The sequence below is a fragment of the Polypterus senegalus genome, chromosome 18 (genome assembly GCF_016835505.1).
Source record: "Polypterus senegalus isolate Bchr_013 chromosome 18, ASM1683550v1, whole genome shotgun sequence".
NCBI lineage: Eukaryota > Metazoa > Chordata > Cladistia > Polypteriformes > Polypteridae > Polypterus > Polypterus senegalus.
The window spans coordinates 8,785,597-8,812,323 of record NC_053171.1 but is presented as its reverse complement, the minus strand read 5'-3'; the positions used below and the strand labels follow the sequence as shown (position 1 = coordinate 8,812,323).

General features: G+C 41.7%; 1 protein-coding gene across 2 annotated transcripts in view; it reads left to right on the top strand.

Annotated features, from left to right (window-relative positions):
• mipol1 (mirror-image polydactyly 1) overlaps positions 1-26,727 on the top strand; it is a 300,186-nt gene that overhangs the window by 115,835 nt on the left and 157,624 nt on the right. For both annotated transcript variants that reach the window (XM_039741608.1, XM_039741609.1), the window contains 3 exons: positions 9,909-10,116; positions 16,118-16,253; positions 22,449-22,554. In XM_039741608.1, the coding sequence (XP_039597542.1) occupies positions 9,909-10,116; positions 16,118-16,253; positions 22,449-22,554 (450 nt within the window). The remainder of the gene's footprint in view (positions 1-9,908; positions 10,117-16,117; positions 16,254-22,448; positions 22,555-26,727) is intronic.

Here is a 26,727-nt window from a genome sequence, read left to right as displayed (position 1 = left end):
TGCCTTTCATATCTATCTATCTATCTATCTATCTATCTATCTATCTATCTATCTATCTATCTATCTATCTATCTATCTATCAATACATGTATATGGTTAAGTAAAGAGTAATACAATGGTTGGTGTTTAAAATGGAGCTGATCTCCTGCTGACAGATGATACAGTTAGGAAATATTTTGTCCAGGTAACACTGAAGGAAGATGAACAAAGCTCCAGTTCGCAGTGCTTTTTGCAGAAAATAAATCTGATTAGGCTTTATGATCTTTGCTAATAAGCAAAGTCTGATTTCTACTGACTGACCATCCTCTCTCTTTTCGTCATTCTTTAACATCATATGCCACGTTCTCATATTCACAATTGTAATGTCCAGTATTGAGACTGTAAGCACCTTATCTTAAGGTTCGCAGTCACACTGACGCCTCATTGCATGGATGGGCACGGTAGCTTGGCACAAAAGCAGTGGCACCATGTGCTACATCAGGCAACTAGGGAAAAAAAAAGATATATATAGTTTGCGTATAAGAATTCCTAACGATTGCCAAGAATTTATATTTGAGCAGATGCCTAAGAAATGTAGCTGCAGAATAAACAGCATAATCTGCAAGTTCTGTGAGGGACCCAGAAGTAAAATTGAACGCCTTCAACGTGAGGCTGATGGGGCATCCCTAACATTAGTAAGCAGGCTGCTGTGCGACCTGGAGATCCAGTATCACAAACTTTACTTTCAGCTGTGTTTTTATTTATCTTTGAAAGCTGCCAAAGCCTGACATTTTGTAGTCGTAGCATGTGCTCTGTGCTGTATGCTTTAATAAGTTCTCTCAAGTAAAGGACAGTAAAGCCATGTAACACTTTAGATGTCAAAAGGAGGGCTAACTGAAAGCCAGTGTAAAGTACTTACTGTGTGTTGGTGAGACCCACAAATCAGCAGCGGGCAAGAAAGAGTATGATTTGAGCAGACTCTAAAATAAAGCCATGCACTAGCCAAAGCAAATGGTAGGCCTTAACCTTTCTGTTTCCTGCGCAGTCTGAACATACCTTCCTTTTTCTTTATTGCTTAGGTTTTTATTTGGTGTAGTAATTTGAGTGCTAGTGAACAGATTGGTGACAACGATAGTGTCAAACTTGAGTACAGATTCAGCAAAGATGACGATTAGGCCACGTATTTAAAGTGACAGTAACTTGTTATCACCTGAAGCATTCCCCTCAGCTAAAGAAATATCTGGGGGTTTTTTTTTCCAAATTTAAAGACCATAATTTACTACTTATACAGCGCTTTAACTAATTGAAGCTATTAAAAGGCATGATGGGAGAAGCATCTGATTGATTAGTAGAGCTCTGTGTCTTCCACAAAAAACTGCTAATTTTTTAAATAATCACTCCCAGCAGAAGAATATAAATTAAAAACAGTAACAATCCTGGTACCGAGCCCCATAGAAGAGTAAATCTGCAGCATCTAATGATATTAAGTGCTGTCATTACTTCCATGTGGTTTCTTGCCTGGTTTCCCAGTTCTGATCTTCTCGACAGGGCGACCACCCTCCTTCCTCCTCCTTTTGCAGCCGGGCTCGGGACCATCCTTGGTGGAGTCAACGGTCAGTCAGTGACCTTAAAGAACCGGCGACTGACCATTGACGTGGCCTGAAACATCACCACTGATCGACAAAGATGGAAAGTGTATCATGAGACACAGCAGGTCTTCTGGCAATGCCACGTATTGATGTGCCATCCTACAGGAGTTGGACTACCTGTGCCAGCTCTGTAGGGTCCAGGTATGGCCTCATGCTACCAGTAGTGACACTGACCATAGTCAAATGCAAAACGAGTGACAAAACAGATGAGGAGGGAAAAATGTCAGTGGCCTCCACCTGATAAACCATTCATTCCTGTTTTGGGGGTCTTCTCATTGTTGCCCCTCTAGTGCACCAAAGTAGCTGAAACTGATGAACAAGCCCCTCTGCTACTGAACAGACCAGATCAGTACCCCAGAAGATTCATTGACTTGATGCGATACTCGGATTAAAAAGGGTTACAGTGATCCCTCGCTATATCACGCTTCGACTTTCGCGGCTTGACTCTATCATGATTTTTTTCTCATACACGCTTACGTCACTACGCATGCGCTTTCTAAGAACTTTTATCTAAGCCCCACGATGGCTCCTAAACGTGCTGCTTTTTCTAAGCCTTCTGACTATAAAACTAAGCGCCGGAGGAAGATGCTTACTATCCAGGAGAAGGTGAAACTCTTGGATATGAATAAAGATGGCAATACCCTACAAAAGCCTCCTCACGCATATGAAAAGACAGCGCCAGCAACTGCCTATCAAGATGTTCTTCAGCTGCGCACCCAGATACCCACTGCCTACTCCTAGTACTCCTTCAGCGGAAGAAGACAACAACGACCTGCTGAAGATACTGCACCACCTCTGAAGACTCTCCTACTGAGGTCGTGCCTTCATAGGTTAGTGGTTGTGTGTAAGAACTGTGTGTTTGTGTGCAATTAAATGTACAGTACAATAATCTACTATATAAAAGCGTGCGGGATTGTCCTTCCGTCCCGTGAGTGCAAAGCGTAGCGGTATTCCGCTTATTACAGACTTACTACTTGTGGCTTGAGGTACGAAACAACGTGATGTGAGCAGAGTTCTGGTGCTCTCATTGTTCCCTTGCTTTTGTGTGTGATGCACTGGAAAAATAGACAAAATTATGTCTCTGGAAATAATTAATGTTGATGGAGTACAAATGCCTCACCGCGTAGTAAATATCAGGGGAGATGGTGCTTACTTATTATCATCTATAGCTTATTTAGTGCATGAAACTCCGTCTTTAGCGGTACAGATTCGGGCTGACATTGTACGACTTTGGACAGGCACTTTAGGGGATAAAAAAAAAACTTGTTCTCATTCCCTACACTTACATGCCTGATGTACACATGGAGCGCACAAAAATTAAGGATTAAAATCGGTCGCCTTAAAAGGCGAGTGCGCCTAGTAATATGATATTTGTAATGGTGACTAAAGGGTGTTATTTCATGTCTAGAGGGCTCTAATAATGTTAAAAAAACGTGTTTAGAAGGTCGTAAACAGGTTTTCTATACTCTGCGAAAATATTTGATTTATAAAGAAAGAATCCTACTTCGCGAAAATTCATTTATCACGGTAGAGTCTGGAACGGATTAACCGTGATAAACGAGGGTTCACTGTACTTTCTTTTTTTTGAGCAGTATAGTTATAGAATAGTTTGGTTAATTGTATGAGAAGCTACATTTAAAAAGAAGTACATTTCACCCATCAGAAAATATTACAATGTCTTGGACAACGTGAGAACATTAATACGGTACACGGTCTGTTACAGACGCAAACCAAATGTATGTGTGTACTGTATAATATTAACAATAAGAGCAGTGCAGTACTGAAAACAGCAAATATAGGAGGCAGTGGGGATCGAACCGGTGGCCTCTTGATTATAAGTCAGCAAATCTTACTGCTACGCCACGGAAGCTGTTAGATCGTCCTTGAACCTTTTGTAAAAGTGTTTATTTGATCTTTGGACTTCAGACTTCACACGTTCTATATTTTATGCCTACATTTTGTAACATTTATTACTAAAATATAAAAAAGTTTCTGTTTTAGCAATGTGTTTACAATGATTACTGTAGAAACGAAACACACATGAAATGCATGTGTTCCAAATAACGATCTATTATTTCCACTCTAAAACTCCAGCAGTTCACTCCCAGATAATCAAACAAGGCATGAGCTGGGAGAACTTGGTGAACGGTCTGCGACGGTGGGGGATAGAATAACAGGGTGCTTGTCTTAATCGCCACATTTACAGGACAAAAGATGCTGACGGGGAGGTGCGAACGGATTTAAGGTGGGCTGGATCTATGAGTTTTCTTGTAGGCTCTGGTAATTCTAGTGTTAATTAGTTGATGATGTTCTATATTGAAATCGGCACAAAGACTAGATGGAAGCTTTTTTTCCCCCCCAAGAACTTCAAAAAGCAGAGGGTAGGATGAGAGATGAGACCACTCTGATGGTGATAAATAAGCTAAAATTGAAAATTACAAATGGATATAAACAGCTGCATGAGGAGTAGATGACTAGTAACTCCAGTGGTCGTAACTGTAGGGTGTTGAGTGTAACAGTTAAAAAAGATAGAAGGAAGGCAAAAAGACAGTTGGAGGGAAATATCGCCGAAATGACGATGACCCAGAGAGACCCTTTCGATATTTTAATGAACAGTCAAGGAGGTGGTGCAGAGCATTAAGAGCATTATAGGTTAACTTAAATATACAGTGAAATAGCAAATGCTTTCAACTTACACTTTATTGAAGTTTATACATATGAAGAAGTTGATAACCTTCAAGCAGTAACAGGGGCTACTAAGGAGGTATGTAGTGACAGAGAAATTGCAGAAGGAGGAGGAGAGCTTTGATTAAGTAGGCTAAAATTTAACACAGCATCAGGACCAGATCACTGTTTACTGGAGTGCTTAAAGATGTTAGTTAGTACAGATATAACCCTTTGAGGTATAATTTTTTAAAATCTCTGCACACTAGGGAAATTCCTAAAGACTGTCCCTTGCAAGTATTATCACACTAGCTATCCCCCGCGCCTTCGCCCGCGTATTAGTGAAACAGGACAGTGAGGAGGGCTACGCACCACCCATCTCTCTACTCCTGACGTCACTCTTCCCCCTCCCCTCGGCCCACAGCCTCTGTCTCGGATTAATGCAAATATATCGCTCCTGCAAGGAAACTATGATTCTTAGCGCAATGAGAAAAGTCGCAAAATCAACCAAAATGTTCAAGCAAATTATAGAACAAAACCTGATCTAAATCCGTTAAGTAGTTCTCTCGTGAAAAACCATACAGACATACAGACAGAACGCACTTGGACCACTAAATTTTTAAATCTGTTTCTTAGTAAGCACCTATGGGCCATGGGTAACCTACATTCCAAATTTCAAGTCCCAAGTCCTCATGGTTCTGGAGATTTCGTGATGAGTGAGTCTGTGGTATTTGACTATATATATATATATATATATATATATATATATATATATATATATATATATATATATATAGATTCCATGAAAAGGTGATTCACCTGATCCAAGTATCTATAGACCAATAAGCTTAAAGTGCATCTGAGGTAAATTAATGGAAGGAACAATTAAGGAAAAGATGGAGCAGCACATGTCTAGAGCTGCATTTTTAACAAATACTCAATATGGGTTCAGATGAAGAAGGTTGTTTTTCACTAATATGGTGGAACTCAGTGAGAAAGCAACAGAAGCAGACGAGTGAGAGAGATGCATATGATATTTTTAATCTTAATTTTCAGAAGGTTTTTGATAAGGTACATGAAAGGTTAATGGTCAAATTCAAAGAAGGGACAATTCAGGACTCAGTGTGTATGGGGGTTCAAAATTGGCTCCAGTACAAGAAGCAATGGGTTATGGCGAGGGGAACTTCTTCATAATTAGCTGTTATTAAAAGTGGTGTCCTTCTGCAATCATTGTTCAGGACTCTTGACCAATGAATGATGAAGAGGGGCGGATCATCAGCTTGAAAATCAATCCCATGTGGACCTGCGTTTCCTGTTTACAATGCGCACTGCAGTTATTTCAGAAGTATCTGTTTAACAATATTTTAGCAAAAAAAAAATGCATGCAATTTACTCATTTTGAGCATAAAACTGGATAACTGGATAATGTGGATTATGCAACATGAGTAAGATGAGATTTTATTTTTCCATGACTGTTTTATTCGTTTGCCATTGTACAGCATTGGTCACCATTGGTTTATATTAAATCATAAACTTTTGTATCTCCATTCTGCATGAAAATATGAGATAAAATTTTCTTCTCAGCCATCAGTACAAATGACATGGACTAAAATAAGTAATGTATTAAAAAAAAAAAATGGTCCTGGTCAAGACAATCTCCTGAACTCCAAACTGAATGTCAGAATGGGAAAGAAAGGTGATTTAAGCAATTTTGAGTGTGGCATGGTTGTTGGTGCCAGACGGGCCGGTCTGAGTATTTCACAATCTGCTCAGTTTCTGGGATTTTCACGCACAACCATTTCTAGGGTTTACAAAGAATGGTGTGAAAAGGGCAAAACATCCAGTATGCGGCAGTCCTGTGGGCGAAAATGCCTTGTTGATGCTAGAGGTCAGAGGAGAATGAATGGGCCGACTGATTCAAGCTGATAGAAGAGCAACTTTGACTGAAATAACCACTCGTTACAACCGGCAGCAAAGCATTTGTGAAGCCACAACACGCACAACCTTGAGGCGGATGGGCTACAACAGCAGAAGACCCCAACCAGGTACCACTCATCTCCACTACAAATAGGAAAAAGAGGCTACAATTTGCACGAGCTCACCAAAATTGGACATTTGAAGACTGGAAAAATGTTGCCTGTTCTGATGAGTCTCGATTTCTGTTGAGACATTCAAATGGTAGAGTCAGAATTTGGCGTAAACAGAATGAGAACATGGATCCATCATGCCTTGATACCACTGTGCAGGCTGGTGGTGGTGGTGGTGTAATGGTGTGGGGTATGTTTTCTTGGCACACTTTAGGCACCTTAGTGCCAATTGGGCATCGTTTAAATGCCACAGGCTACCTAAGCATTGTTTCTGACCATGTCAATCCCTTCATGACCACCATGTACCCATCCTCTGATGGCTACTTCCAGCAGGATAATGCACCATGTCACAAAGCTCGAATCATTTCAAATTGGTTTCTTGAACATGACAATGAGTTCACTGTACTAAAATGGCCCCCACAGTCACCAGATCTCAACCCAATAGAGCATCTTTGGGATGTGGTGGAACAGGAGCTTCGTGCCCTGGATGTGCATCCCACAAATCTCCATCAACTGCAAGATGCTATCCTATCAATATGGGCCAACATTTCTAAAGAATGCTTTCAGCACCTTGTTGAATTAATGCCACGTAGAATGAAGGCAGTTCTGAAGGCGAAAGGGGGGCAAACATCGTAATAGTATGGTGGTCCTAATAATCCTTTAGGTGAGTGTGTGTGTATATATATATATATATATGTGGGTGTGTGTACGTGTGTGTGAGGATGTGTGTGTGTTTATATATATATATATATATATGTGTGTGTATATATGTGTATGTGAGTGCGTATGTTGTGACAACAGATGGCGCTATACCAGCGCTTAACCCAACACAGACAGATGCCGGAGGCACACTGATCAAAACACAAGCTGTTTTTATTTTCTTTTTGCTTGTGGAGAATGTCTTCCCCATTCCCACGAGCCCACAACACAATTCCAAACGCAAGCACAATCACAATTCTTTAACTTTCTTCTTCTTTTTTCTCTGCCACTCCTCCCAGCAAGCTTTTTCTCCTTCCACCCGTCTCTGGCTGCCAGCTCCTTTTATAGCCCACCCAGAAGTGCTCCAGGTGTTTGACGACCTATTTGTGCTCAGCAGCAGCTGCAGCACCTCCTGGCGGTGCCCATGGATCTCAACAGGGCAACATCAAACTCCCATGAAGCCCTGCGGGAGTCCTAGGCACCGCTGCATCCCATCTAGTGTTCTGGGGGAGGTAGTCTCCTTGCCAGGCTTGCTCCCCCCAGTCCTCCCACAGAAGAGGCATCCCAACCGGACAAGGACCCCAGCCGTCTGAGACAATGTATAGATATATATGTATGTGTTTGTGTGTGTGTATATGTATAGAGATATATATGTGTGTGTGTGTATATATGTATAGAGATATATATATGTCTGTGTGTGTGTATATGTATAGATATATATGTGCGTGTGTGTGTGTATATATATATATATGTATAGTGTGGTCGATAGGGGGCACTCTCGCTCTCTTGAACCCCAGTCCACGACTCCAAACACCAGGTAAAAGTCCTCAAGTTGACTTTATTTAATTGCCACAGTGCACAAAGCACACTCTCCACCACAATACCCATATAAATCACAATAATATAAACGATAAACCAATCCTCCACTCCCAGACGTGTTGCCACCCTTCCACCCAGCTCAGCTCGTCATCTGGGAGCTCCCACAGTCCTTTTATATCTCCTGACCCAGAAGTGTTCCTAATCCCCAGTCCATGTGACTCTCAATCACTTCCGGGTCAGGTACAAGTTCTTTTCTTCACCCCAGAAGCACGTCATTCCTCTTGTCCACGTGTGCTTCCGGGGCGTAGGGAAAATATCCATTACTCCTCCCTGCAGCGTCCCCTAGTGGCCCCCATGGCATCCAGCAGGGCTGTGCATAAAAACTATATTGTCCATGATGCCCTGCTGGTCTTCTGGGGACCTTCATGCTGCAAGGAGGACTCCACCTGGCAGCTTGGGGGTATTGGCCGGGATAATGGGCCGGCCATTCACCACAATAGACATATACAGAGTGTGTGTGTATATGTATAGATATATACTGTATGAGCGTGTGTGTGTATATATGTATAGACATATATATATGTGTGTATGTGTGCGTATATATATATATATATATATATATATATGTCCTGCAAGTGAGTCCTGAACAGCTTTTTGGGAGAAGTAAGATATGTGAAATGACCTCCAGTATGCCAAGTGAACATTCCGTCCAAATCTTAACAAAAGAGCTGCAGATTAAGCGTCTGTGTGGTGGACGGCTCATTTGTTAAGCACTCTACCTTTAGAAATCTTATCAACAAGCACAGAGCATCTCTGATAAGAAAGTCAAAGCAAAGGTTAGCCCCTTTTTTTTGTAGACACCAACTTCTTGCTTAACTTATTAATATGAATGTTCAGTGCCTGACTTGTTTTACATTCACATTACAAAACGAGCTAATCCTGCGATTTAATGAGGGACTAATCTTAAAGCACGTCACCTTCTGTATGTAATACTTTTCCTTTATGCTTTTCCAGAGCACATTTCAACAGGAAACCTGCTAGATGCATGAACCGTCATGTCATTGTGATCGGTTGAAATGATATCGGTAACATAAACTGAGTACTTTATTGACTGGGTATCAGTTGTGTAAAGTTTGATCCGTAGTCATCTTTTCCCAGCAGCTGACAAACAGCCAGTTTAACACAAACATCCTTAGATATATTTATTAGTTTGTGGTAAGATGACTCTTAAGTTCAAGATGTGCATCTTGCAGCTTGTGGGTAAGTACTTTTATGAAATCTGGAAGTCCGGGTCCAGAGGTTGCTCTGCACATCAATGCCATCCTCTGTAAATCTTATGCATCTAAAATTGGTATTAAAGGGTTTGCCTCAAGGTACTCGACTAGATTGCTTGAAGAACAAAGAAAATGTGAGGTTCACTCAGTGTTCTTCACAGTTAGCGCCATTAGACCATTCTCACAGGGCACTTGACCAGAATGGACGTTAATGTGCCTTGAAGTAAACTGACACAAGTGAGAGGCGATCATATTTTGGGCACATAAAGCTACTCATCTGCTCCATGGATAAGGCAAATCCTTCTCACTTGTGTATCAGCTTTTGAGGACAGAATAGGTTGACAAATTTATTCCTGACCCAATAGAAGATGACTGTGGTTTGTCACACAAATATACAATAACAACAGCAAAAATACTGCCCCTTGGTATGTAAAAGGAGAGATGAGGGTGATGTGCGATTGTTTTCAGATCATTAATAACTGAACTTAGAACCTGTGTGTGTTGAATTGTGATACTTTCACCCATTGCACCACAACGCAACAGGCAGTTTTCCACCGTACCAACATCACTCGGTCATCTGGGGGATTATAAAGAGCATTAAAATAAGCAGTAAGAGCCAGCTGTAGGTGTAAACTGTTTAGTCAGTTTGACTTGCTGTCTGACAAGTGAGGATCTTAAAAAAAATAAATAAATAAATGGTGATTGTCACAATCCATTGATTATGTCTTTATCTGCAGAGCCAAACGATGTGGACCAGTACGAGAAAAACAGAAACCAACAGCCGTCTGAAGAAAGAGAGAGATTGTCTGATAGAAGTGAGAAGCTTCACGGGAGCCAAGAGAAGCTTCACCCCATCAAAATGAACCAGGATATTCCAAAACTGGAAAGGAGCTCTCGAGTACAAGGCAACACAGAGGAGGATGCAAACAACCAATGGGGGGCCCTGTAAGTATTGTGGATTATGTGCTGGATAATATTGTGCAGTGATAGCTAAGCACTCAATATAGGGTGGTCCAGATCTAATTATACAATTTTCATTACGCTATAACTTATTAAGTTTATTACATAGAAAATCACCCGAAAAATCCTGGACCATCGATAAGTGTGCGAACTGACGGCATCTGGAATCGTCCCCGCATAATTCAAAGTCATCCAGATGATCTGGATCTGCATAATTAGATCTGGACCACCCTGTAGTATTCCTTCCTAGACAATCACTGTGGAATGTTATCAAATTATGCGATTCATGCGAGCGATACGTAAATAACAATTTCAATTTTGATTCCAGTTGCATTAGAATCAACAATGGCACAGCAGACTTGGTAGGTAGTTACTGGAGTTCGACAGGACTGTGTACTCTCGCCATTTCTATTTCTTATGGTAATGAATGTTGTAATGTGGCAAACTGATAGATGCAGGCAGGTATAAGATGGACAGCAGCTACACACCTCATAGATCTCGAGCTTTCAGATGATTGGAACTCTAGATAGCAGAAACAAGAAATCAAATACTCAAGCTGACAAACAAACTACAGGACAAACTTACCAGTCAGGTAAGACTACACCTAAACATAGATAAAACCGAGATCATGCTTATTAATCTACAATTTGGTACGCATGTAAAGATCGGGGAACAAAGTCTGAAACACTCAGCAATTCATTAGAACACTCTGGACAAGAAACGGCCATTCAGCCCAACAAAGCTCACAAGTCCTATCCACTTCCAAAAAACGTCAAGTCGAGTTTTGAAAGTCCCTAAAGTCTTACTGTCCACCACACTACTTGGTTGCTTATGCCAAGTGTCTATCGTTCTCTGTGTAAAGAAAAACCTCCTAATATTTGTGTGACATTCACCCTTCACAAGTTTCTAACTGTGTCCCCCCTGTGTGTTCTTGATGAACTCATTTTAAAGTCACCGTCTCGATCCACTGCACTAATTCCCGTCATCATTTTTAAACACTCCAGTCGTGTCACCTCTTCATCTCCTTTTTCTCAAACTGTAAAGGCTTAGCTCTTTTAATCTTTCCTCATCACTCACCCCCTGTAGCCCCCCATAATCAGCCTCATCGCTCTTCTCTGGACCACCTCTAGTGCTGTTATGTCTTTATGGAGACCCAAACTGCACAGAGGACTCCAGATGAGGCCTCACCAGTGTGGTATAAAGCCTGAGCAGAACCTCCTGTGACTTGTACTCCACACATCAAGGCGCTATATAACCTGACATTCTGTTAGCCTTCTTAATAGCTTCTGAACACAGTCTGGAAGTCGATAGCTTAGAGTTCACTACAACTCCTAAATCCTTCTCATAAGGTGGGATTTTCAGACCCCCATTGTGTAGTCAAACCTCACATTTTGACTTCCTATGTGTAATTCTTTACATTTACTGACATAAAATTTCATCATCCACAAATCTGCCCAAGCCTGTCTGCTATCCAAGTCCTTCTGTGATGATATAACAGATTTCAAATTATCTGCCAATCCACCTATCTTGGTGGCATCTGCAAACTTAACCAGCTTGTTCTTTATATTCCTATATAAATCATTTATATATATGAAAAATAGCAGCGGTCCCCACACTGCTACCTGCTGGTTACCACTCTTAACATCGGCCAGTTCTGATGAGGTCTCTAGCACCATCACCCGTTGCTTCATCTAATTGCACAGCCTCATATCCACTAAAGGTGATGTCAAGAAAGATGTGAACTATCAACGTGGCAAGACGGCAGCCATGTTTCAGAGAATGTGTACGATTTGGTCTCTAAAGAACATCAGAACTAAAATAAAGCTACGCCTATACAGTGTACTGTACATACCACCTGTACATTGGTCCCATCAATCTCAAACTACGTCACTGAAGCATGGAACACCACAGTAAAGAGAGCCTGGGAACTGAATGTTTTTCATCAGAGGTATCTCTGAAAACATCTAGGTGTTGGTCCTGACGCCCAGTGGACTCCAGAAGTTACAGAACATAAGTACACAGGGCAGACTGTTACGGCTTGTTTGGGGACATTAGAGGACACTTGCTGCCTAATGTGTATTCTTGGAGGGGAGGACAAAACACTAAGCGAATTTTCTTCATACTTCAGCGTAATGTGGACAGAGAATATGTATGATTTGGTCTCTTATAGACATCAGAACCAAAATAGGCCTCCACCTACTGGAATTTTCTTCATATGCCAGTCCACCAATCTGGGTAGAGATTAACGCGACTCCCTGATTTTGCTCAGCCTGCGAGTTGAGTTGTTCCATAGGTCAGGTGTAGCTCCCTTTCCATCTAACACGGGGGTCCTCAATCACGTTCCTGGAGGGCCGCAGTGGTTGCAGGTTTTCCTTCCAACTGGATTCCTTATTAGACCTCAGGCCTTGCTTATAATGAACCTTAGTATTCAACTGTAGGCCTTGTTAGGGCTTTCATTCATCCAAGAGAAATTGTAATTGCGCAGTAGAGCAGGGGTGGGCAGATTCAGTCCTGGAGGGCCGCACAGGTTACAGGTTTTTGTTCCAACCCAGCTGCTTAATTAAAAACCAATCCTTGTCAATAATTTCATTTCATTGCTTATTAGTGCTTTAACTCTGCTATGTCAGTTAATTCTCATATCCTAGATTTTGTTTCCTTTCTAAGGATATCATCCAAATGATTTGAAGGCTAAAACAGACGAGTTATTCTCCGTGCTTCACTTTTTTCTCTTCACTTTCCTTCCAAGTATTTAATTAAACCCAATAGTGCATGATAAATACACGCAGGTGTAAATGGTAACAAGCTAAATGGAGAAATGCTGGTTTCTTTTTGTCATTTGCATCTTATTGCTAATTAGGAGCAATTAAAAACTAAGAATACAGCCGTTTAAGACTAAAATAAGCAATAAGGGTTCAAAATCTTAGCAAGCGAGACAACTAACGTGAAGCAGAAGTGTTACTTGAGCAATAAATTCTTCTTACTAAGCAATTGGGTTGGAACAAAAGCCTGCAGCCACTGCGGCCCTCCAGGACTGAATCTGCCCACCCCTGCAGTAGAGTGTTCTTTATCTGAGAGCGGTATCCGTGTGTTTTGTGGACCAGAACAGAATTAAACTTAACGCTCTTTCCAATTCCCCGCTCATTTATTTCTAAACATTTCTTGTTTTTAAACACAGACACTTTCATTGGCGCACATGCACAGGTTTAAAAAGAAGCGCGTTGGCTGGAGAGCTGCTGGTTTATTGGTTATCTGCATTTTATTATTAACTAATGTCTGATTATTAAAAAAGGGAACAATTCAAATTTTAAATACAGCTGCTAAAACTCTAAAATAGGCAATCAAGGGATCTGAATGGTAACTAAAATTAAGCCCAAAAATCTATTGCTTTAGTAGTAAATAAATGGGCTCTAATTAAAAAATTGGTTGATGTGGAAACCTGCAGCCACTGTGGCCCTCCAGGACTGTAATTGAGGACCTCTGATCTATAGGGTGGTCCAGATCTAATTATGCAATTTTCATTGCACTATAACTTAAGTTTATTACATAGAAAATCACCCAAAAAATCCCGGACCATCGAGAAGTGTGCAGACTGACGACATGAAGAATCGTCTTCGCACTGAAGTGGAATCGTCCCCACATAAATCAAAGTCATCCAGACGATCTGGATCTGCATAATTAGATCTGGACCACCCTGTACAATAGAATTAAATTTGTCTTTGATGAATGAAGGTGCTTAGTTAAACACCAAGTTTCATTATCAGCACAGACTGAGGTCTAATTGGGAAAGTGGCTGCAATGAAAACCCGTAGCCACTGCGGCCCTCCAGGACCGTGATCGAGGACCCCTGCTCTAACATCTCTAGAGTGCCCTCTGGTAGTCAGGCACCACCGTGGCTGCAGGTTTTCATTCTAACCCTTTTCTTAATGAGTGACCTGTTTGTGCTGCTAATTAACTTGTTTTGAATTAATTTTAATTGACCTGCTCATAAAGATTCAGACCCCTTCATTGTTTCTTTTTCCTTTATTAGCAGCCAAACAATAATGAGATACAAAATGAACGAAAAACAACTGGTGTCCATCATACAATATCAGAAAATAAAGAAAGGTGAAGGTCTTGGGAATGTCGATCTGCTCAGGTCCACAAAACATTTTAACAGTGCTTTTAGAAAGAGAACATTTAGGAAATATCTGCTAATGCACCACGAGAGAAGCAACAAGCCACGAAATTAAAGAATGAGTTTAATTAACAAGAATCGGCACCTCATTAAGCAGCAGGTTGGAGTGAAATTGGTTGGATTTTGAGGCCCTGACTTAGTTGGTCTTCTGTTGGCTCCGTCACTTAACATTTCATTTCTGTTTGGGTGCCATTTAAGGAAATAAATGAAACAATTCAGTGGAACAGATCTTTAAAAAGCAATTCAATTAAAATAAATTAACAAGACGTTAATTACCAGCACAAAGAAGACACTCATTAAAAACAGGGTTAGAATGAAAGCAGCCACGGTGGTCATCCAGGACTGTAATTGAGAACCTCTGATCTACAATGGAATTAAATTTGTCTTTGATGAATGAAAGTGCTAATAAGCCATTTAGTTAAACACCAAGTTTCATTATCAGCACAGACTGAGGTCTAATTGGGAAACTGGCTGCAATGAAAACCCGTAATCACTGCGGCCCTCCAGGACCGTGATCAAGGACCCCTGCTCTAACATCTCTAGAGTGCCCTCTGGTAGTCGGGCACCACTGTGGCTTCTTAATGAGTGTCCTGGTTTTGCTCCTAATTAACTTCTTTTGAATTAATTTTAATTGACTTGCTCTTGAAGACTCAGACCCCTTCATTCTTTCTTTTTCCTTAATTAGCAGCCAAACAATAATGAGATACGAAATGAGCCAAAAACAACTGGTGTCCATCACACAATATCTGAAAATAAAGAAAGATTAAGGTCTTGGGAATGTCGATTTGCTCAGGTCCACAAAACATTTTAACAGTCCTTTTAGAAAGAGAACATTTCAGAAATATCTGCTAATGCACCACGAGAGCAGCAACAAGCCACAAAATTAAAGAACGGGTTTAATTAACAACATGAATCGGCACCTCATTAAGCAGCAGGTTGCAGTTTGAGACCCTGACTTAGTTGGTCTTCTCTTGGCTCCGTCACTTCACATTTCATTTCTGTTTGGTAAGGAAAGAAATGAAGCAATTCAGGGGAACAAATCTTTAAAAAGCAATTCAATCAAAATAAATCCACAAGACGTTAATTAGCAGCACAAGGAAGACACTCATTAAAACAGGGTCAGAATGAAAACCTGCAGCCATGGTGGTCCTCCAGGACCGGAGTTGGCAACCCCTGTTCAAGAGCCACGCCTGACTACCAGAGGGCACTGGACCTTTTACACCTTCTTTCTGTCGTGAGGAGCTCTTGGCATATTGTGGAAAAATTCCCAGCTAACCAGTTTTTTTTCCCCTATTACAGCCAGCCCGCTGATATGGACAGCAAGCACTGCAGTTAATGTATTGTTCTGTCGGAGAAGAAGAATCTACATTTGCTGTGCTCTTTCCACACCTCAAGTTATTTGAATTCTGCTTGAATTTCTCCAAACATTTATGTTCAGAGGAGCAGCTGTAATTTACCTGAAATTCATTTCTTTTTTCAGCTTTCAGAAAACATTGCTCATCCACCTTGCCTGTGCACTTAATAAGAAGCGAACCAAACTCCTAGTAACAAGGAGGAGAAGTAATTTATCATGCTGCGCAGTAATATCTTAATATTAACTTAAAGGTCAATTGTATAATTTGCTTAATATTTGAGTGTAAATAAGGCGCCAATAGCAATATGCTTCAAGGTCTAAAACGTGTGTCCCCTGTGCATATGATAATTGAGGACTTAATGAATTGGCTGAGATTATTTGTGCCAATAGTTTTTTTTTTACTGAACCAAGTGTATTATTAAAAGACTAAATGAATTTTTTGTCATTTCCATGAACAGCTCCTGTGAAAGGCAAGGCAATAGCTTGGTAAGTGCCTCTTTAACCTCAGCAAATGCAAGCACACTTCTAGATAAGGACAAGAACATCGCTTTCCTCTTAAAAGAACTGGACGCCTTGAGAGAGATCAATAGAAAGGTGAGTGGCTCCAACGTACGAAGACATTATTTCATCGCCAGTTTGGGGCCGGTCGAACCAAAAGGAGAGACAACAAGAAAGAGGAGTTTGGGTGGTTGGGGAGTAATGATAAAGCACACAGAGCTCATTTCACACTCCAGAATGTGCCTTTGGTTCATTTACCAATTGCTGACCCCAAAGCCCCCCCACCACCACCACATTGCTGTGTCACTCCAGTCACTTGACATCAGTGTGACTTGGGAGATTTATAGGCCAAACAGAGCTCTTTTATAAAGATTTTTCAATGGGTGTGCCCAGGTAAAAAATAAAGTATTAACCAAAAAGAGCATTGGCCAAAGGCAGGAACTGACATTTACACAATTTGTGCAAACATAGATCATGAGGGGGGGTTAAGAATTGCCCAAAAGTGTACACATTTTCAGGCGCTGACAGCTTACGTCTTGGGTGAGATGAAAGGCGGCCTTTGCAGCACACTTTTCTACCTTAGGATGATCCACAAAGGGTTAAAAGCAAGGTTGAGCAACGGAGGGTCCTGGTGGGCTCCAGGTTTTTGTTCCAATCTGTTTTCTTAATCACACATCATTTTTTACTCTTGAAGCACTTTTTTCTGTTGCTCAAGTGACACTTTTCCACTTCATTTTAGTTGTCTAGCTTGTTAACATTTCCCACTCTTTATCGCTTATTTTAGTGGTAAACTGTTGCATTTGCCATTTTTAAAGGCTCCTTATTAGCCATAAGATATAAATGACAAAGGAACCAGCAGTCCTCCATCTAACGTGTCTCTATTTACACCTCTGTGTATTCATCGTGCACTATCTGCCTTAATAAAATAGTGAAAGACTAATAAATACTCATCCATTTTAGGTTTCAGATAATTTTAATAACATCCATGGAAAAGAAAAGAATCTGCAATATAAGAGTGGCCTGACATTGCAGAGTTAAAGCACTAACAAGTCATGACATTAATTAATTAAGACCTGTTATTGGTTTCTAATTAAGCAACTGGATTGGCGTGAAAACCCACAGCCTCTGCGGCCCTCCAGGACCAACACTGATCACTGCTGGGTTAAAACGCATGTCAAAAAATTCCCAAAATGCCTTTGGTGTTAGTGCTGCATCAGCTATGCATAACTTACTGTCCGTTTTTATGGAACAAAGTTGTTTGCTTTGTTTCTTTCATCTCCAGCATTGCTATTTTATCATTTCACGTCCTTAAGATATTAGTATATAACTCAGTGACTTTGGCTGTGACTGAACTAGAGGTTTATTTTATTGGAGGAATTTTAATCTGTTTGATTCCTTTAGTACAGGTGGAAACCGAGACATATGTGTAAACATGTGTGGAAAATTAAATGGATTTTAAGCTGAAAAATCATTGTTTGCTCGTGCAACTTCACAAATGTGCAGTCTGGTAACTCTGTGTGAGTGTGCCCAGCAATGAAGTGGGCCAATTTTATTTCCTCTCTTTTAAATTGTGCTGCTAGGGTGGGCTCCAGCCATCAAAAATGAGTAATAGATTGAATGGGTTTGGAAAATGAAGAAATGTTTCAGTCAATGAGGAATAAAAATACAAGCTACTTCTCTTGCCACACATGGTGAAGGCCTCAGACATGTCTATCAAAATAAAACATTTCAGGAACGGAGTGAGATACCTTAAAAATATGCCTGTCAACATCTCTGTGTGTGTATCTTTGAAATTTTTATTGCCTGTGATGATTTATGCAGTGCCTATAAAAATATTCACCCACTTGGAAGCTTTCAGATTTAATTGTTATGCAATATTGAATCACAGGGGATTTCATTTGGCTTTTCTGACACTGATCAACAGAAGAAAACTCTTTAATGTCAAAGTAAAAAAAAGATCACTGCAAAGTGGGCAACATTAATTTTAAATATGAAGCAGAAAAAAATGATCTCATAAGTAGATAGCTAGATAGATATATAGACAGAAAGATAGGAAAGGCACTATAAGATAGATAGACAGATAGAAAGGGGAGACATTATTAGATATATAGATAGATAGGGAATGCACTGTATGATCGACAGATAGATAGATAACGTAAAAGGCACTATATGATTGGTAAAAAGATAGAAAGGGGAGGCATTATTAGATATATAGATAGATAGGGAATGCACTATATGATTGATAAACAGATAGAAAGGGGAGGCATTATTAGATAGATAGATAGATAGGGAATGCACTATATGATAGATAGATAGATAGATAGGGAAGGCATTATTAGATAGATAGAAAGAAAGATAGATAGATAGATAGATAGATAGGGAAGGCACTGTATGATAGATAGATAGAAAGGGGAGGCATTATTAGATAGATAGAAAGGCACTATATAATAGATAGATGTGAAAGGCACTATAGAATGGATCTGCAGAAAGCAACGTTTCCCTTTTTCTTAAAATGTTTGCAGTTCAATGACTGCACTGCGTTAGTTTTGAATTCAAGGCCGGCAAGATGGAAGAAACTGAAGTCGTGTTTCAATTGTCGAGCACTCCTAGCTGTGTTTGTCAAAGAAAAGTAATCTTACAGGGTGCTTTGAAATGACATTTACACATTTAGATATGTGAAAAGTATGAAGACAGTGCAGGAAATGGGACATCAGAAGAACGGTTAAGATGCCCCAGTGTGGGCACGGTCTATTTAAAATCAATTGTTCACGATTGTAGGTTGAAGTTGTGCACTTGTGTTGGCTTTAAACTAAGCAGTTTGTGTGATTCCTGCCGAAACCCCCATCCGCAAATTAAGAAGGACAATGTGAGACCGATGGTGTGATGTATCCTGAACTCTTAGTTGGAGTTTGCTTTGCTGTCTTGCTTGATGAGTTTTGGTGTTTCTTACTTAACATTTTTTAATGTCTTCTTTTCCCGCTGTGTTCTTATCTTTTCTTTAAGCTCACCTCCACCATTCTGCCTGTACTAAGCTCAATGCAGCTTTCCAGTAATGAAGAATTTATTATGGTCATCGGTCAGCCGTTTTGCTGTTAAGTGGCAGACTTTGTGCGGTCGAGAAACAAGTTTCCGCCACTTCTCCTGGTCCTGCGTTTCCTTTTTTGATTTTGCTTGGGGACAGTTGATTGGTGTTGATGGTGTTAGCGATGTGCTTCCACTATAGTTTTAGGCACATTGAGTCTCTCTAATGGGTCGTACAGCAGGTATTTTCTAATGCTTGCTTTTGGGTCTCTTCATCACATGTCCGACCCACGTCCGTTGTCTTTTGAGGATGAGTTTTGAGACTGGTTCCTGCTTGACTTGCTTGTATATTGTTTTGTTCAATGTACGGTCGCCATGTTTTATTTCCGAGCAGGATTCTGTAGCAGTTTGTTGTACAGCTATGTGGCGTTCTTTTGGTTTGTTCGTTGAGGCCCACGTTTCAATGCTGTGTAGGAGAATGTGCCCAAGCATCAAGCGTGGAAGTTTAGAAACATGTCTGCTGTGCCAGATACTCTGTAGCTTCCAGAAGGCAATCCAAGCTTGTGCTTTTCGACTTTTCAAGAGTATTTGCAACCATTGATCCCAAATACTTGAAGTCAACAACAACAACACTTATTTCTATAGCACATTTTCATACAAATAATGTTGCTCAGAGTGCTTTACATGATGAAGAAAGAGAAAAAAGACAAAATAAATAAGAATTAAAATAAGACAAAACTCATTAACATAGAATAAAAGTAAGGTCCGATGGCCAGGGAGGACAGAGAAAACAAAAAAAAAACCTCCAGACGGCCGGAAAAAAAAAAAATCTGCAGGGGGTCCAAGGCCATGAGACCGCCCAGCCCCGTCTAGGCATTCTACCTAACATCAACGACCTCACAATCAGTCCTCATTGTATTCAGGGTTCTCATGGAAGGACTTGATGATGACGGTCATGTGGACTTCTGGTCTTTAATCCACCAATGTAAGGACATCACGGTACTTTGATCAGGTGGTGGTGGCGCAGGTCGTCACCATAGAAAAACGGAAAAAGAACAGAAGAGAGAGTAGGGGTTAGTACGGATTTTGGAGCCACCATGAATAGTAATAATAATTAATTGAATATACAGAGCATCAGGATTAAACTAAAATGAAGTTACGAGAAGGCCATGTTAAAGTAATGAGTTTTTAGCAGTTTTTTAAAGTGCTCCACTGTATCAGCCTGGCGAATTCCTATTGGCAGGCTATTCCAGATTTTAGGTTCATAACCGCAGAAGGCCGCCTGCCCGCCTCACCACTTCTTTTAAGTTTAGCTTTTGGAATTCCAAGGAGACACTCATTTGAAGATCTAAGGTTACGATTTGGAGTGTCAGGTGTCAGACATTCCGAAATATAAGATGATGCAGATTATTTAAGGCTTTGTCAACCGTAAGCAGGATTTTAAAGTCAATTCTGAATGACACAGGTAACCAGTGTAGTGACATGAAAACTGGAGAAATGTGCTCGGATTTTCTTTTCCCAGTTAGGATTCTAGCAGCTCCATTCTGCACTCGTTGCAATCGATTGATGTCTTTTTTGGGTGGTCCTGAGAGGAGTGCGTTACAGTAATCTAGTCGACTGAAAACAAAAGTGTGGACTAATTTCTCAGCATCTTTCAATGATATAAAAGTTCTAACTTTTGCTATATTTCTTAAGTGAAAAAATGGTGTTCTAGTGATCTGATTAATATGCGATTTAAAATTACATATTATTATTATGAAATACAATTCTGCAATCTACTACTGCTACGTTTTTCTACTACCATTACTACTACTACTACAGTACTACAACATCTACTCTAAGTCGACAGTATGGGGCTGTATAGTGAATTTAAATGTTCATTTTTATCTGAGCCTCACGGACCCACCTAGGGGTCCACAGACCTCAGGTTAAGAACCTCTGATTTAAAGAAAGAGGAAGATGTGGTATGGGCGGCACGGTGGCGCAGTGGGTGGCGCTGCTGCCTCGCAGTTAGGAGACCCGGGTTCGCTTCCCGTGGTTTCCCAGCGTGGAGTTTGCATGTTCTACCCGTGTCTCTGTGTGGTTTTCCTCTGGGTGCTCCGGTTTTCTCCCAAAGTCCAAAGACATGCAGGTTAGGTGCACTGGCGACTCTAAATTGTCCTTAGCGTGTGTGTGTGTGTGTGTGGGAGTGTGTGCCCTGTGGTGGGTTGGCACCCTGCCTGAGATTGGTTCCTGCCTTGCTCCCTGTGTTGGCTGGGATTGGCACCAGCAGAAACCCGTGACCCTGTGTTTGGATTCAGCGGGTTGGATAATGGATGGATGGATGGAAGATGTGGTCCGTACTCGGGGCTGGTTATCATTTGCTTGGTCTTGCTTACGTTTATTTCTAGGCCGACTTATTCTGCTGCTTGACTTGCTTTCTCTCTAGTTGCTGTTGTTCTCTTTCTGTTTCTTTTTCTAGTAGAGCTCTGTCATCGTCATAATCAAAGCCATTGAGCTGCTGTTCTGGTAATTCTCCTGCTTTCTCTGGGATGGGTAATGAAGCCAAATTGTTCTTCAAACTTGCTCAGAACGTATTAATAGCCCACCACCATTTGGGTATCTATGTTGGGCACTGACAGTGTCTCACCCATCCATCTGCAAACTCGCTCAGTCCAGTTACTGGGTCACAGTGGGCCATAGGCTTTTCCAGCAGGCCTTGAATGAATGACATGATGGGGTGTCAGAAAATAAGTGGATACAACAGGGTGGTGCTCTGCAGCCAGCAGGTAGCTTTGTCATCTTGAAGCACTTGTGCCCTGGTTCACGTCTCGCCTGGGTGGTCTCTCTTTGCAAATATCATTTAGCAAGTCAGATCCATTGCACCGTACAGCGGCCCTATCGGAGTTCCCTCTCTGTATTTGTGCATTGCAAGAGGCGTTTCGTTTTGTGTGCTTTGACTCTTCGGGTCTCCAGTGTCAGTCATCACACTAATTACATCACTGTTTACTGGGATTGTTTTAAGATGGCTTAGTAGAGCGTCTGTTCTTCTGACGTTCTTTTAGAAACATCTAGAAGGCATATTGACATTAATGTTGATACTTGTATTTTTATCAGTTGTCTTTTTGCACCCTAAAAAAGAATTCCCTCTGTATACTGGAGATATTGGCTTTATAGAATCTCCACATCTTCCTATACATGCTGTATATGTACCATACCCCTGCCATTTTAGTGCTCACTATAGTCACATTGAGGGCATTTTTAAGTGTGTTTTTCTGTGCATTTTTTCAGCTTCAGGATAAACTGTCTGAAAATGACCGAGATTTGGAGAGATGGAAAATGGATGCAGAACTACAAGAGAAGATGATGGAAGCAAAAACTGCTGAGAAAGCTGCAGGTGAAACTGCTAGATAAGTTGCCAGGGGCCAGATGGGGACGTGTCGCTGTATGGCATGCTGTTGGGAGTGCATCTGTGTTTGCTGAAGGCGGGTAAAAGTCAGAAGGCTGGGCTTTGGTCGCAGGCGTTTCTTAGCATTACTCATTAAAGATCCTGCTCCCGGAATTAATAAAGAGCCCACCTGCGTTCTTTTGGATTCTGGTGTTAAGGTGATGGTTAACGCCGCTTCACAAGGACAGTGTTTGTTTTGAAAGTAGGTGCCAGTCCAGCTAAATGGCTTCTGACAAGGAGAATTGTTAAGCCCTTTCTTCCAGCTGAGCGTTTGTGCACTTCGTTTCAGAGGATACACCACTTGGGATGTTGATTGTTGTCCCCCTTGTGTTTCACACACTCTTTATTTTAACTTTATATAAAAACACAAAAAAAATTCAAGCAAGCACTGTATGTATTATCATGCTGGTAAAATCATCAAACAAGACGTTTAAAAGTTTGGTTCGCAGCTCCAGTTTAGCACAGGCCTGATGGGTGACTTGATTTCTGCATCCTGAACCTGTAATGGAGTAGAAGATTTGTGGACACCGCAGTGCTAAATGTCTGGCCAAGTGTGCGCCCATGCATTCCATTATAATAATCACCATTTAATTCTGCACTGCAAAAAATGCAAAAACTAGATAAAAAAAAAACTTTAAACTGGAGTTGTTTTGCTTTTATTTAGCCAAAAAAAAATCTGCTAATGGGGTAAGCAAATCTTACTTGGCGAAATTTCTTAAAATATGCTAAATAATTATAAATACAAGTTTTTACAAGTCAGTAATTCTTACAATAAGGAAAACAAGATTTAACGTGAAGATACAAATATGGTATATGCTTGCATATAAGTTGGGTTTTGAAACCCAAAAAATCGATCATAAAATCAAACCCCGACTTATACGCCCATTCAAAAATACAACACTTACAGCAGCAGCAGCAGCGCAGTTACCAATTTCTTTCACCACTTCAACGACTTTTAATTTAAAACCAGCTTCATATTTTCTTCTGATCGAACGCTCCATCGTAGATAAGGGATTCTCTAACGGTAAAGGTGTATGAGGGTGTGAGACACAAAGAATAAAAATTCAGTGCAAACGTTGCTTCGTAATAGTTTGGGTATCACTATGTGGTCACGTAGGCACAATAGAGAGAGGAGCACACGCTGATACAGCACATTGCCGCACCCACATAGGAAAAAAGGCTGTGTGCTCCGTGGTGACTCTCTCAGGTGGGCGATAGCATATCGTAATCTCTTGGACCAATAGCGTGTGTTTTCCGCATTCAGCTTATATGACTGACATTATACAATACAGGAAATTATATAGTAAAATCAAATCCCAACTTATCCGTGGGAGAACTTCAACGTGAGTATATACGGTACTTTTCACTTGATGAGATTTCATTTTTTACCTGGCAGTGTGGTTCTGCCTCCTGTTAAAAATGCTGAATCAATAACATGCCTTCCCGTAGAGTACATAAGTCTGCTCGAGATGCTCAGGCTGCCCACATCAAGCCGGTTTACGCCTTTGCAGCATCCCCATGTGACTTCACTTTCAGCCAACAGAGGACATTTTGCAAGAGGCACATTGGGCACACAGGTGAGGATAACATCACAAAGTAGAGAACTTCCCTCTTAGGCTACACCCCACGCACATTAGTCTCTGTTTTCATGTTTTGTTCACCCTACTCTGGCGTTTATTAACCCCCTGAAAACGGAGACTTTTGAAAACGCTTTTTGGAGCCTTATATTTGTGAAAACACCGGCTCAGCGTTGCACTGCAGATGAGTGAAAACATTGATTTTTGAAAACACAGACTAGTCGTGTTCTGATTGGTCTGTGCTTATTATGTAAGCGTTTCCTGACTGTATTATGCTCATTATAACTAGGGGGCTCCGCCCCCCTGCTCACTTCGCTCGCCCACCCCCAGGTTTGGTTTACCAGATATACAATTTAAAGAGATTGTTAGTTTCATGGGAATTGTTACATATGCATTATTTTCACTTTTATTTTAAAAATTTTGTAAAAAAAAATACTTTATTTCCGGCCCTGAGCGTGGTTACATCTCTTTCTCACAGGATGTATAACGCAGCACGCTAAGGAGATGCCGTCGGATCATCTGCTGTCTTTCTGCTGCTGGTGAGCTGCCTGTTCTGCTCGTCTCGCTGCCTGATCATTTCAAAGTCTATACAGCAGCTTTCCTTGTGCCACTTCGCATCTCTTTCGCTTGCGTTGGGGGGGGAGGGACGAGGGTTAGGTTGGCTGAACGCACGTTAAGGAGAAGCAATCTGATCATCTGCAGGCTTTTTACTGCTGGCGAGCTGCGTGTTTTGCTTGTCTCTTGTCGTTGTTTTAAGAGCTGGGACAACATGAAGCGTGTCTGCCAACAGCAATCCAACAACTACTAGGTTAGATGTCTGTGGACTTGTTTTAAATGATGTCTTACTGCCTTGTGAACCCAAGCGCGTGCAGAAGGAACTCCAAGTCTATCTCAGGACGGCGAAGGAGCAGTACAGGAGAAAACTGGAGCAGAAGTTGCAGAAAAACAGCATGAAGGAAGTGTGGGATGGGATGAAGATCATCACTGGCTGCAGCTCGAAGCGGGGTGCCACCATCGAGAGAGACGTGGAGTGAGCAAACCAGATGAACAACTTCTTCAACAGGTTTGACCACCCTAACCCACTCTCACCTCGGAGTACTGCATCCTCCAACCATCCTTCTGCTGATACCAGCATAGGAGAAACATCCCCACCCACAATTACAGCAGTGCACGTGAGCAGAGAGCTGAGGAGACTTCTTGCCAGCAAAGCAGCGGGTCCAGATGGAGTATCGACACAACTGCTGAAGGGCTGTGCGCTGGAGCTGGGGAGTCCTCTACAGTGCATCTTCAACCTGAGCCTGGAACAGGGGAGAATCCCGAGGCTTTGGAAAACATCTTCCATCACCAACGTCCCAAAGATATCATGTCCTAGTGAGCTGAACAACTTCTGGCCTGTTGCTGTGAATTCACATGTGATGAAGACCATGGAGCGACTGCTGCTTGACCACCTGAGGCCACAGGTCTACCACGCCCTCGACTCTCTGCACTTCGCATACCAGGAGAAGGTGGGAGCGGAGGATGCCATCATCTATATGCTACAACCATCCCTCTCCCCCTTGGACAGGCAGTGGTGCTGTTAGAATTATGTTTCTGGACTTCTCTAGCGCCTTTAACACCATCCAACCTCTGCTCCTTAAGGACAAGCTGTCAGAGATGGGAGTAGATTCATACATGGTGCCATGGATCGTGGACTATCTTACATAAAGACCTCAGTATGTGCGTCTCAGGAACTGCAGGTCTGACATTGTGGTCAGCAGCACAGGAGCGCCGCAGGGGACTAGTCTTTCCCCGGGACTGTTCAGCCAACATACATCAGATTTCCAATACAACTCAGAGTCCTGCCACGTGCAGGATAGCACTGCTGACACTGCTATCATGGGCTGCATCAGGAGTGGGCAGGAGGAGGAGTATAGGAAACTAACAAAGACTTTGTTAGATGGTGCGACTCAAACCACCTACACCTGAACACCAGCAAAACCAAGGAGCTGGTGGTGGATTTTAGGAGGCCCAGGCCCCTCATGGACCCCGTGATTATCAGGGGTGACTGTGTGCAGAGGGTGCAGACCTATAAATACCTGGGAGTGCAGCTGGATGATAAATTGGACTGGACTGCCAATACTGATGTTCTGTGCAAGAGAGGACAGAGCCGACTATACTTCATTAGAAGGCTGGCGTCCTTCAACATCTGCAATAAGATGATGCAGATGTTCTATCAGACAGTTGTGGCGAACGCCCTCTTCTACACGGTGGTGTGCTGGGGAGGCAGCATAAAGGAGAGGGACACCTCACATCTGGACAGACTGGTGAGGAAGGCAGGCTCTGTTGTAGGCACGGAGCTGGACAGTTTGACATCTGTGGCAGAGCGACGGGCGCTGAGCAGACTCCTGTCAATCATGGAGAATCCACTGAACAGGATCATCTCCAGACAGAGGAGCAGCTTCAGTGACAGACTGCTGTCACCGTCCTGCTCCACTGACAGACTGAGGAGACCCCACACTATGCGACTCTTCAATTCCACCGGGGGGGGTAAACGTTAACATTATTC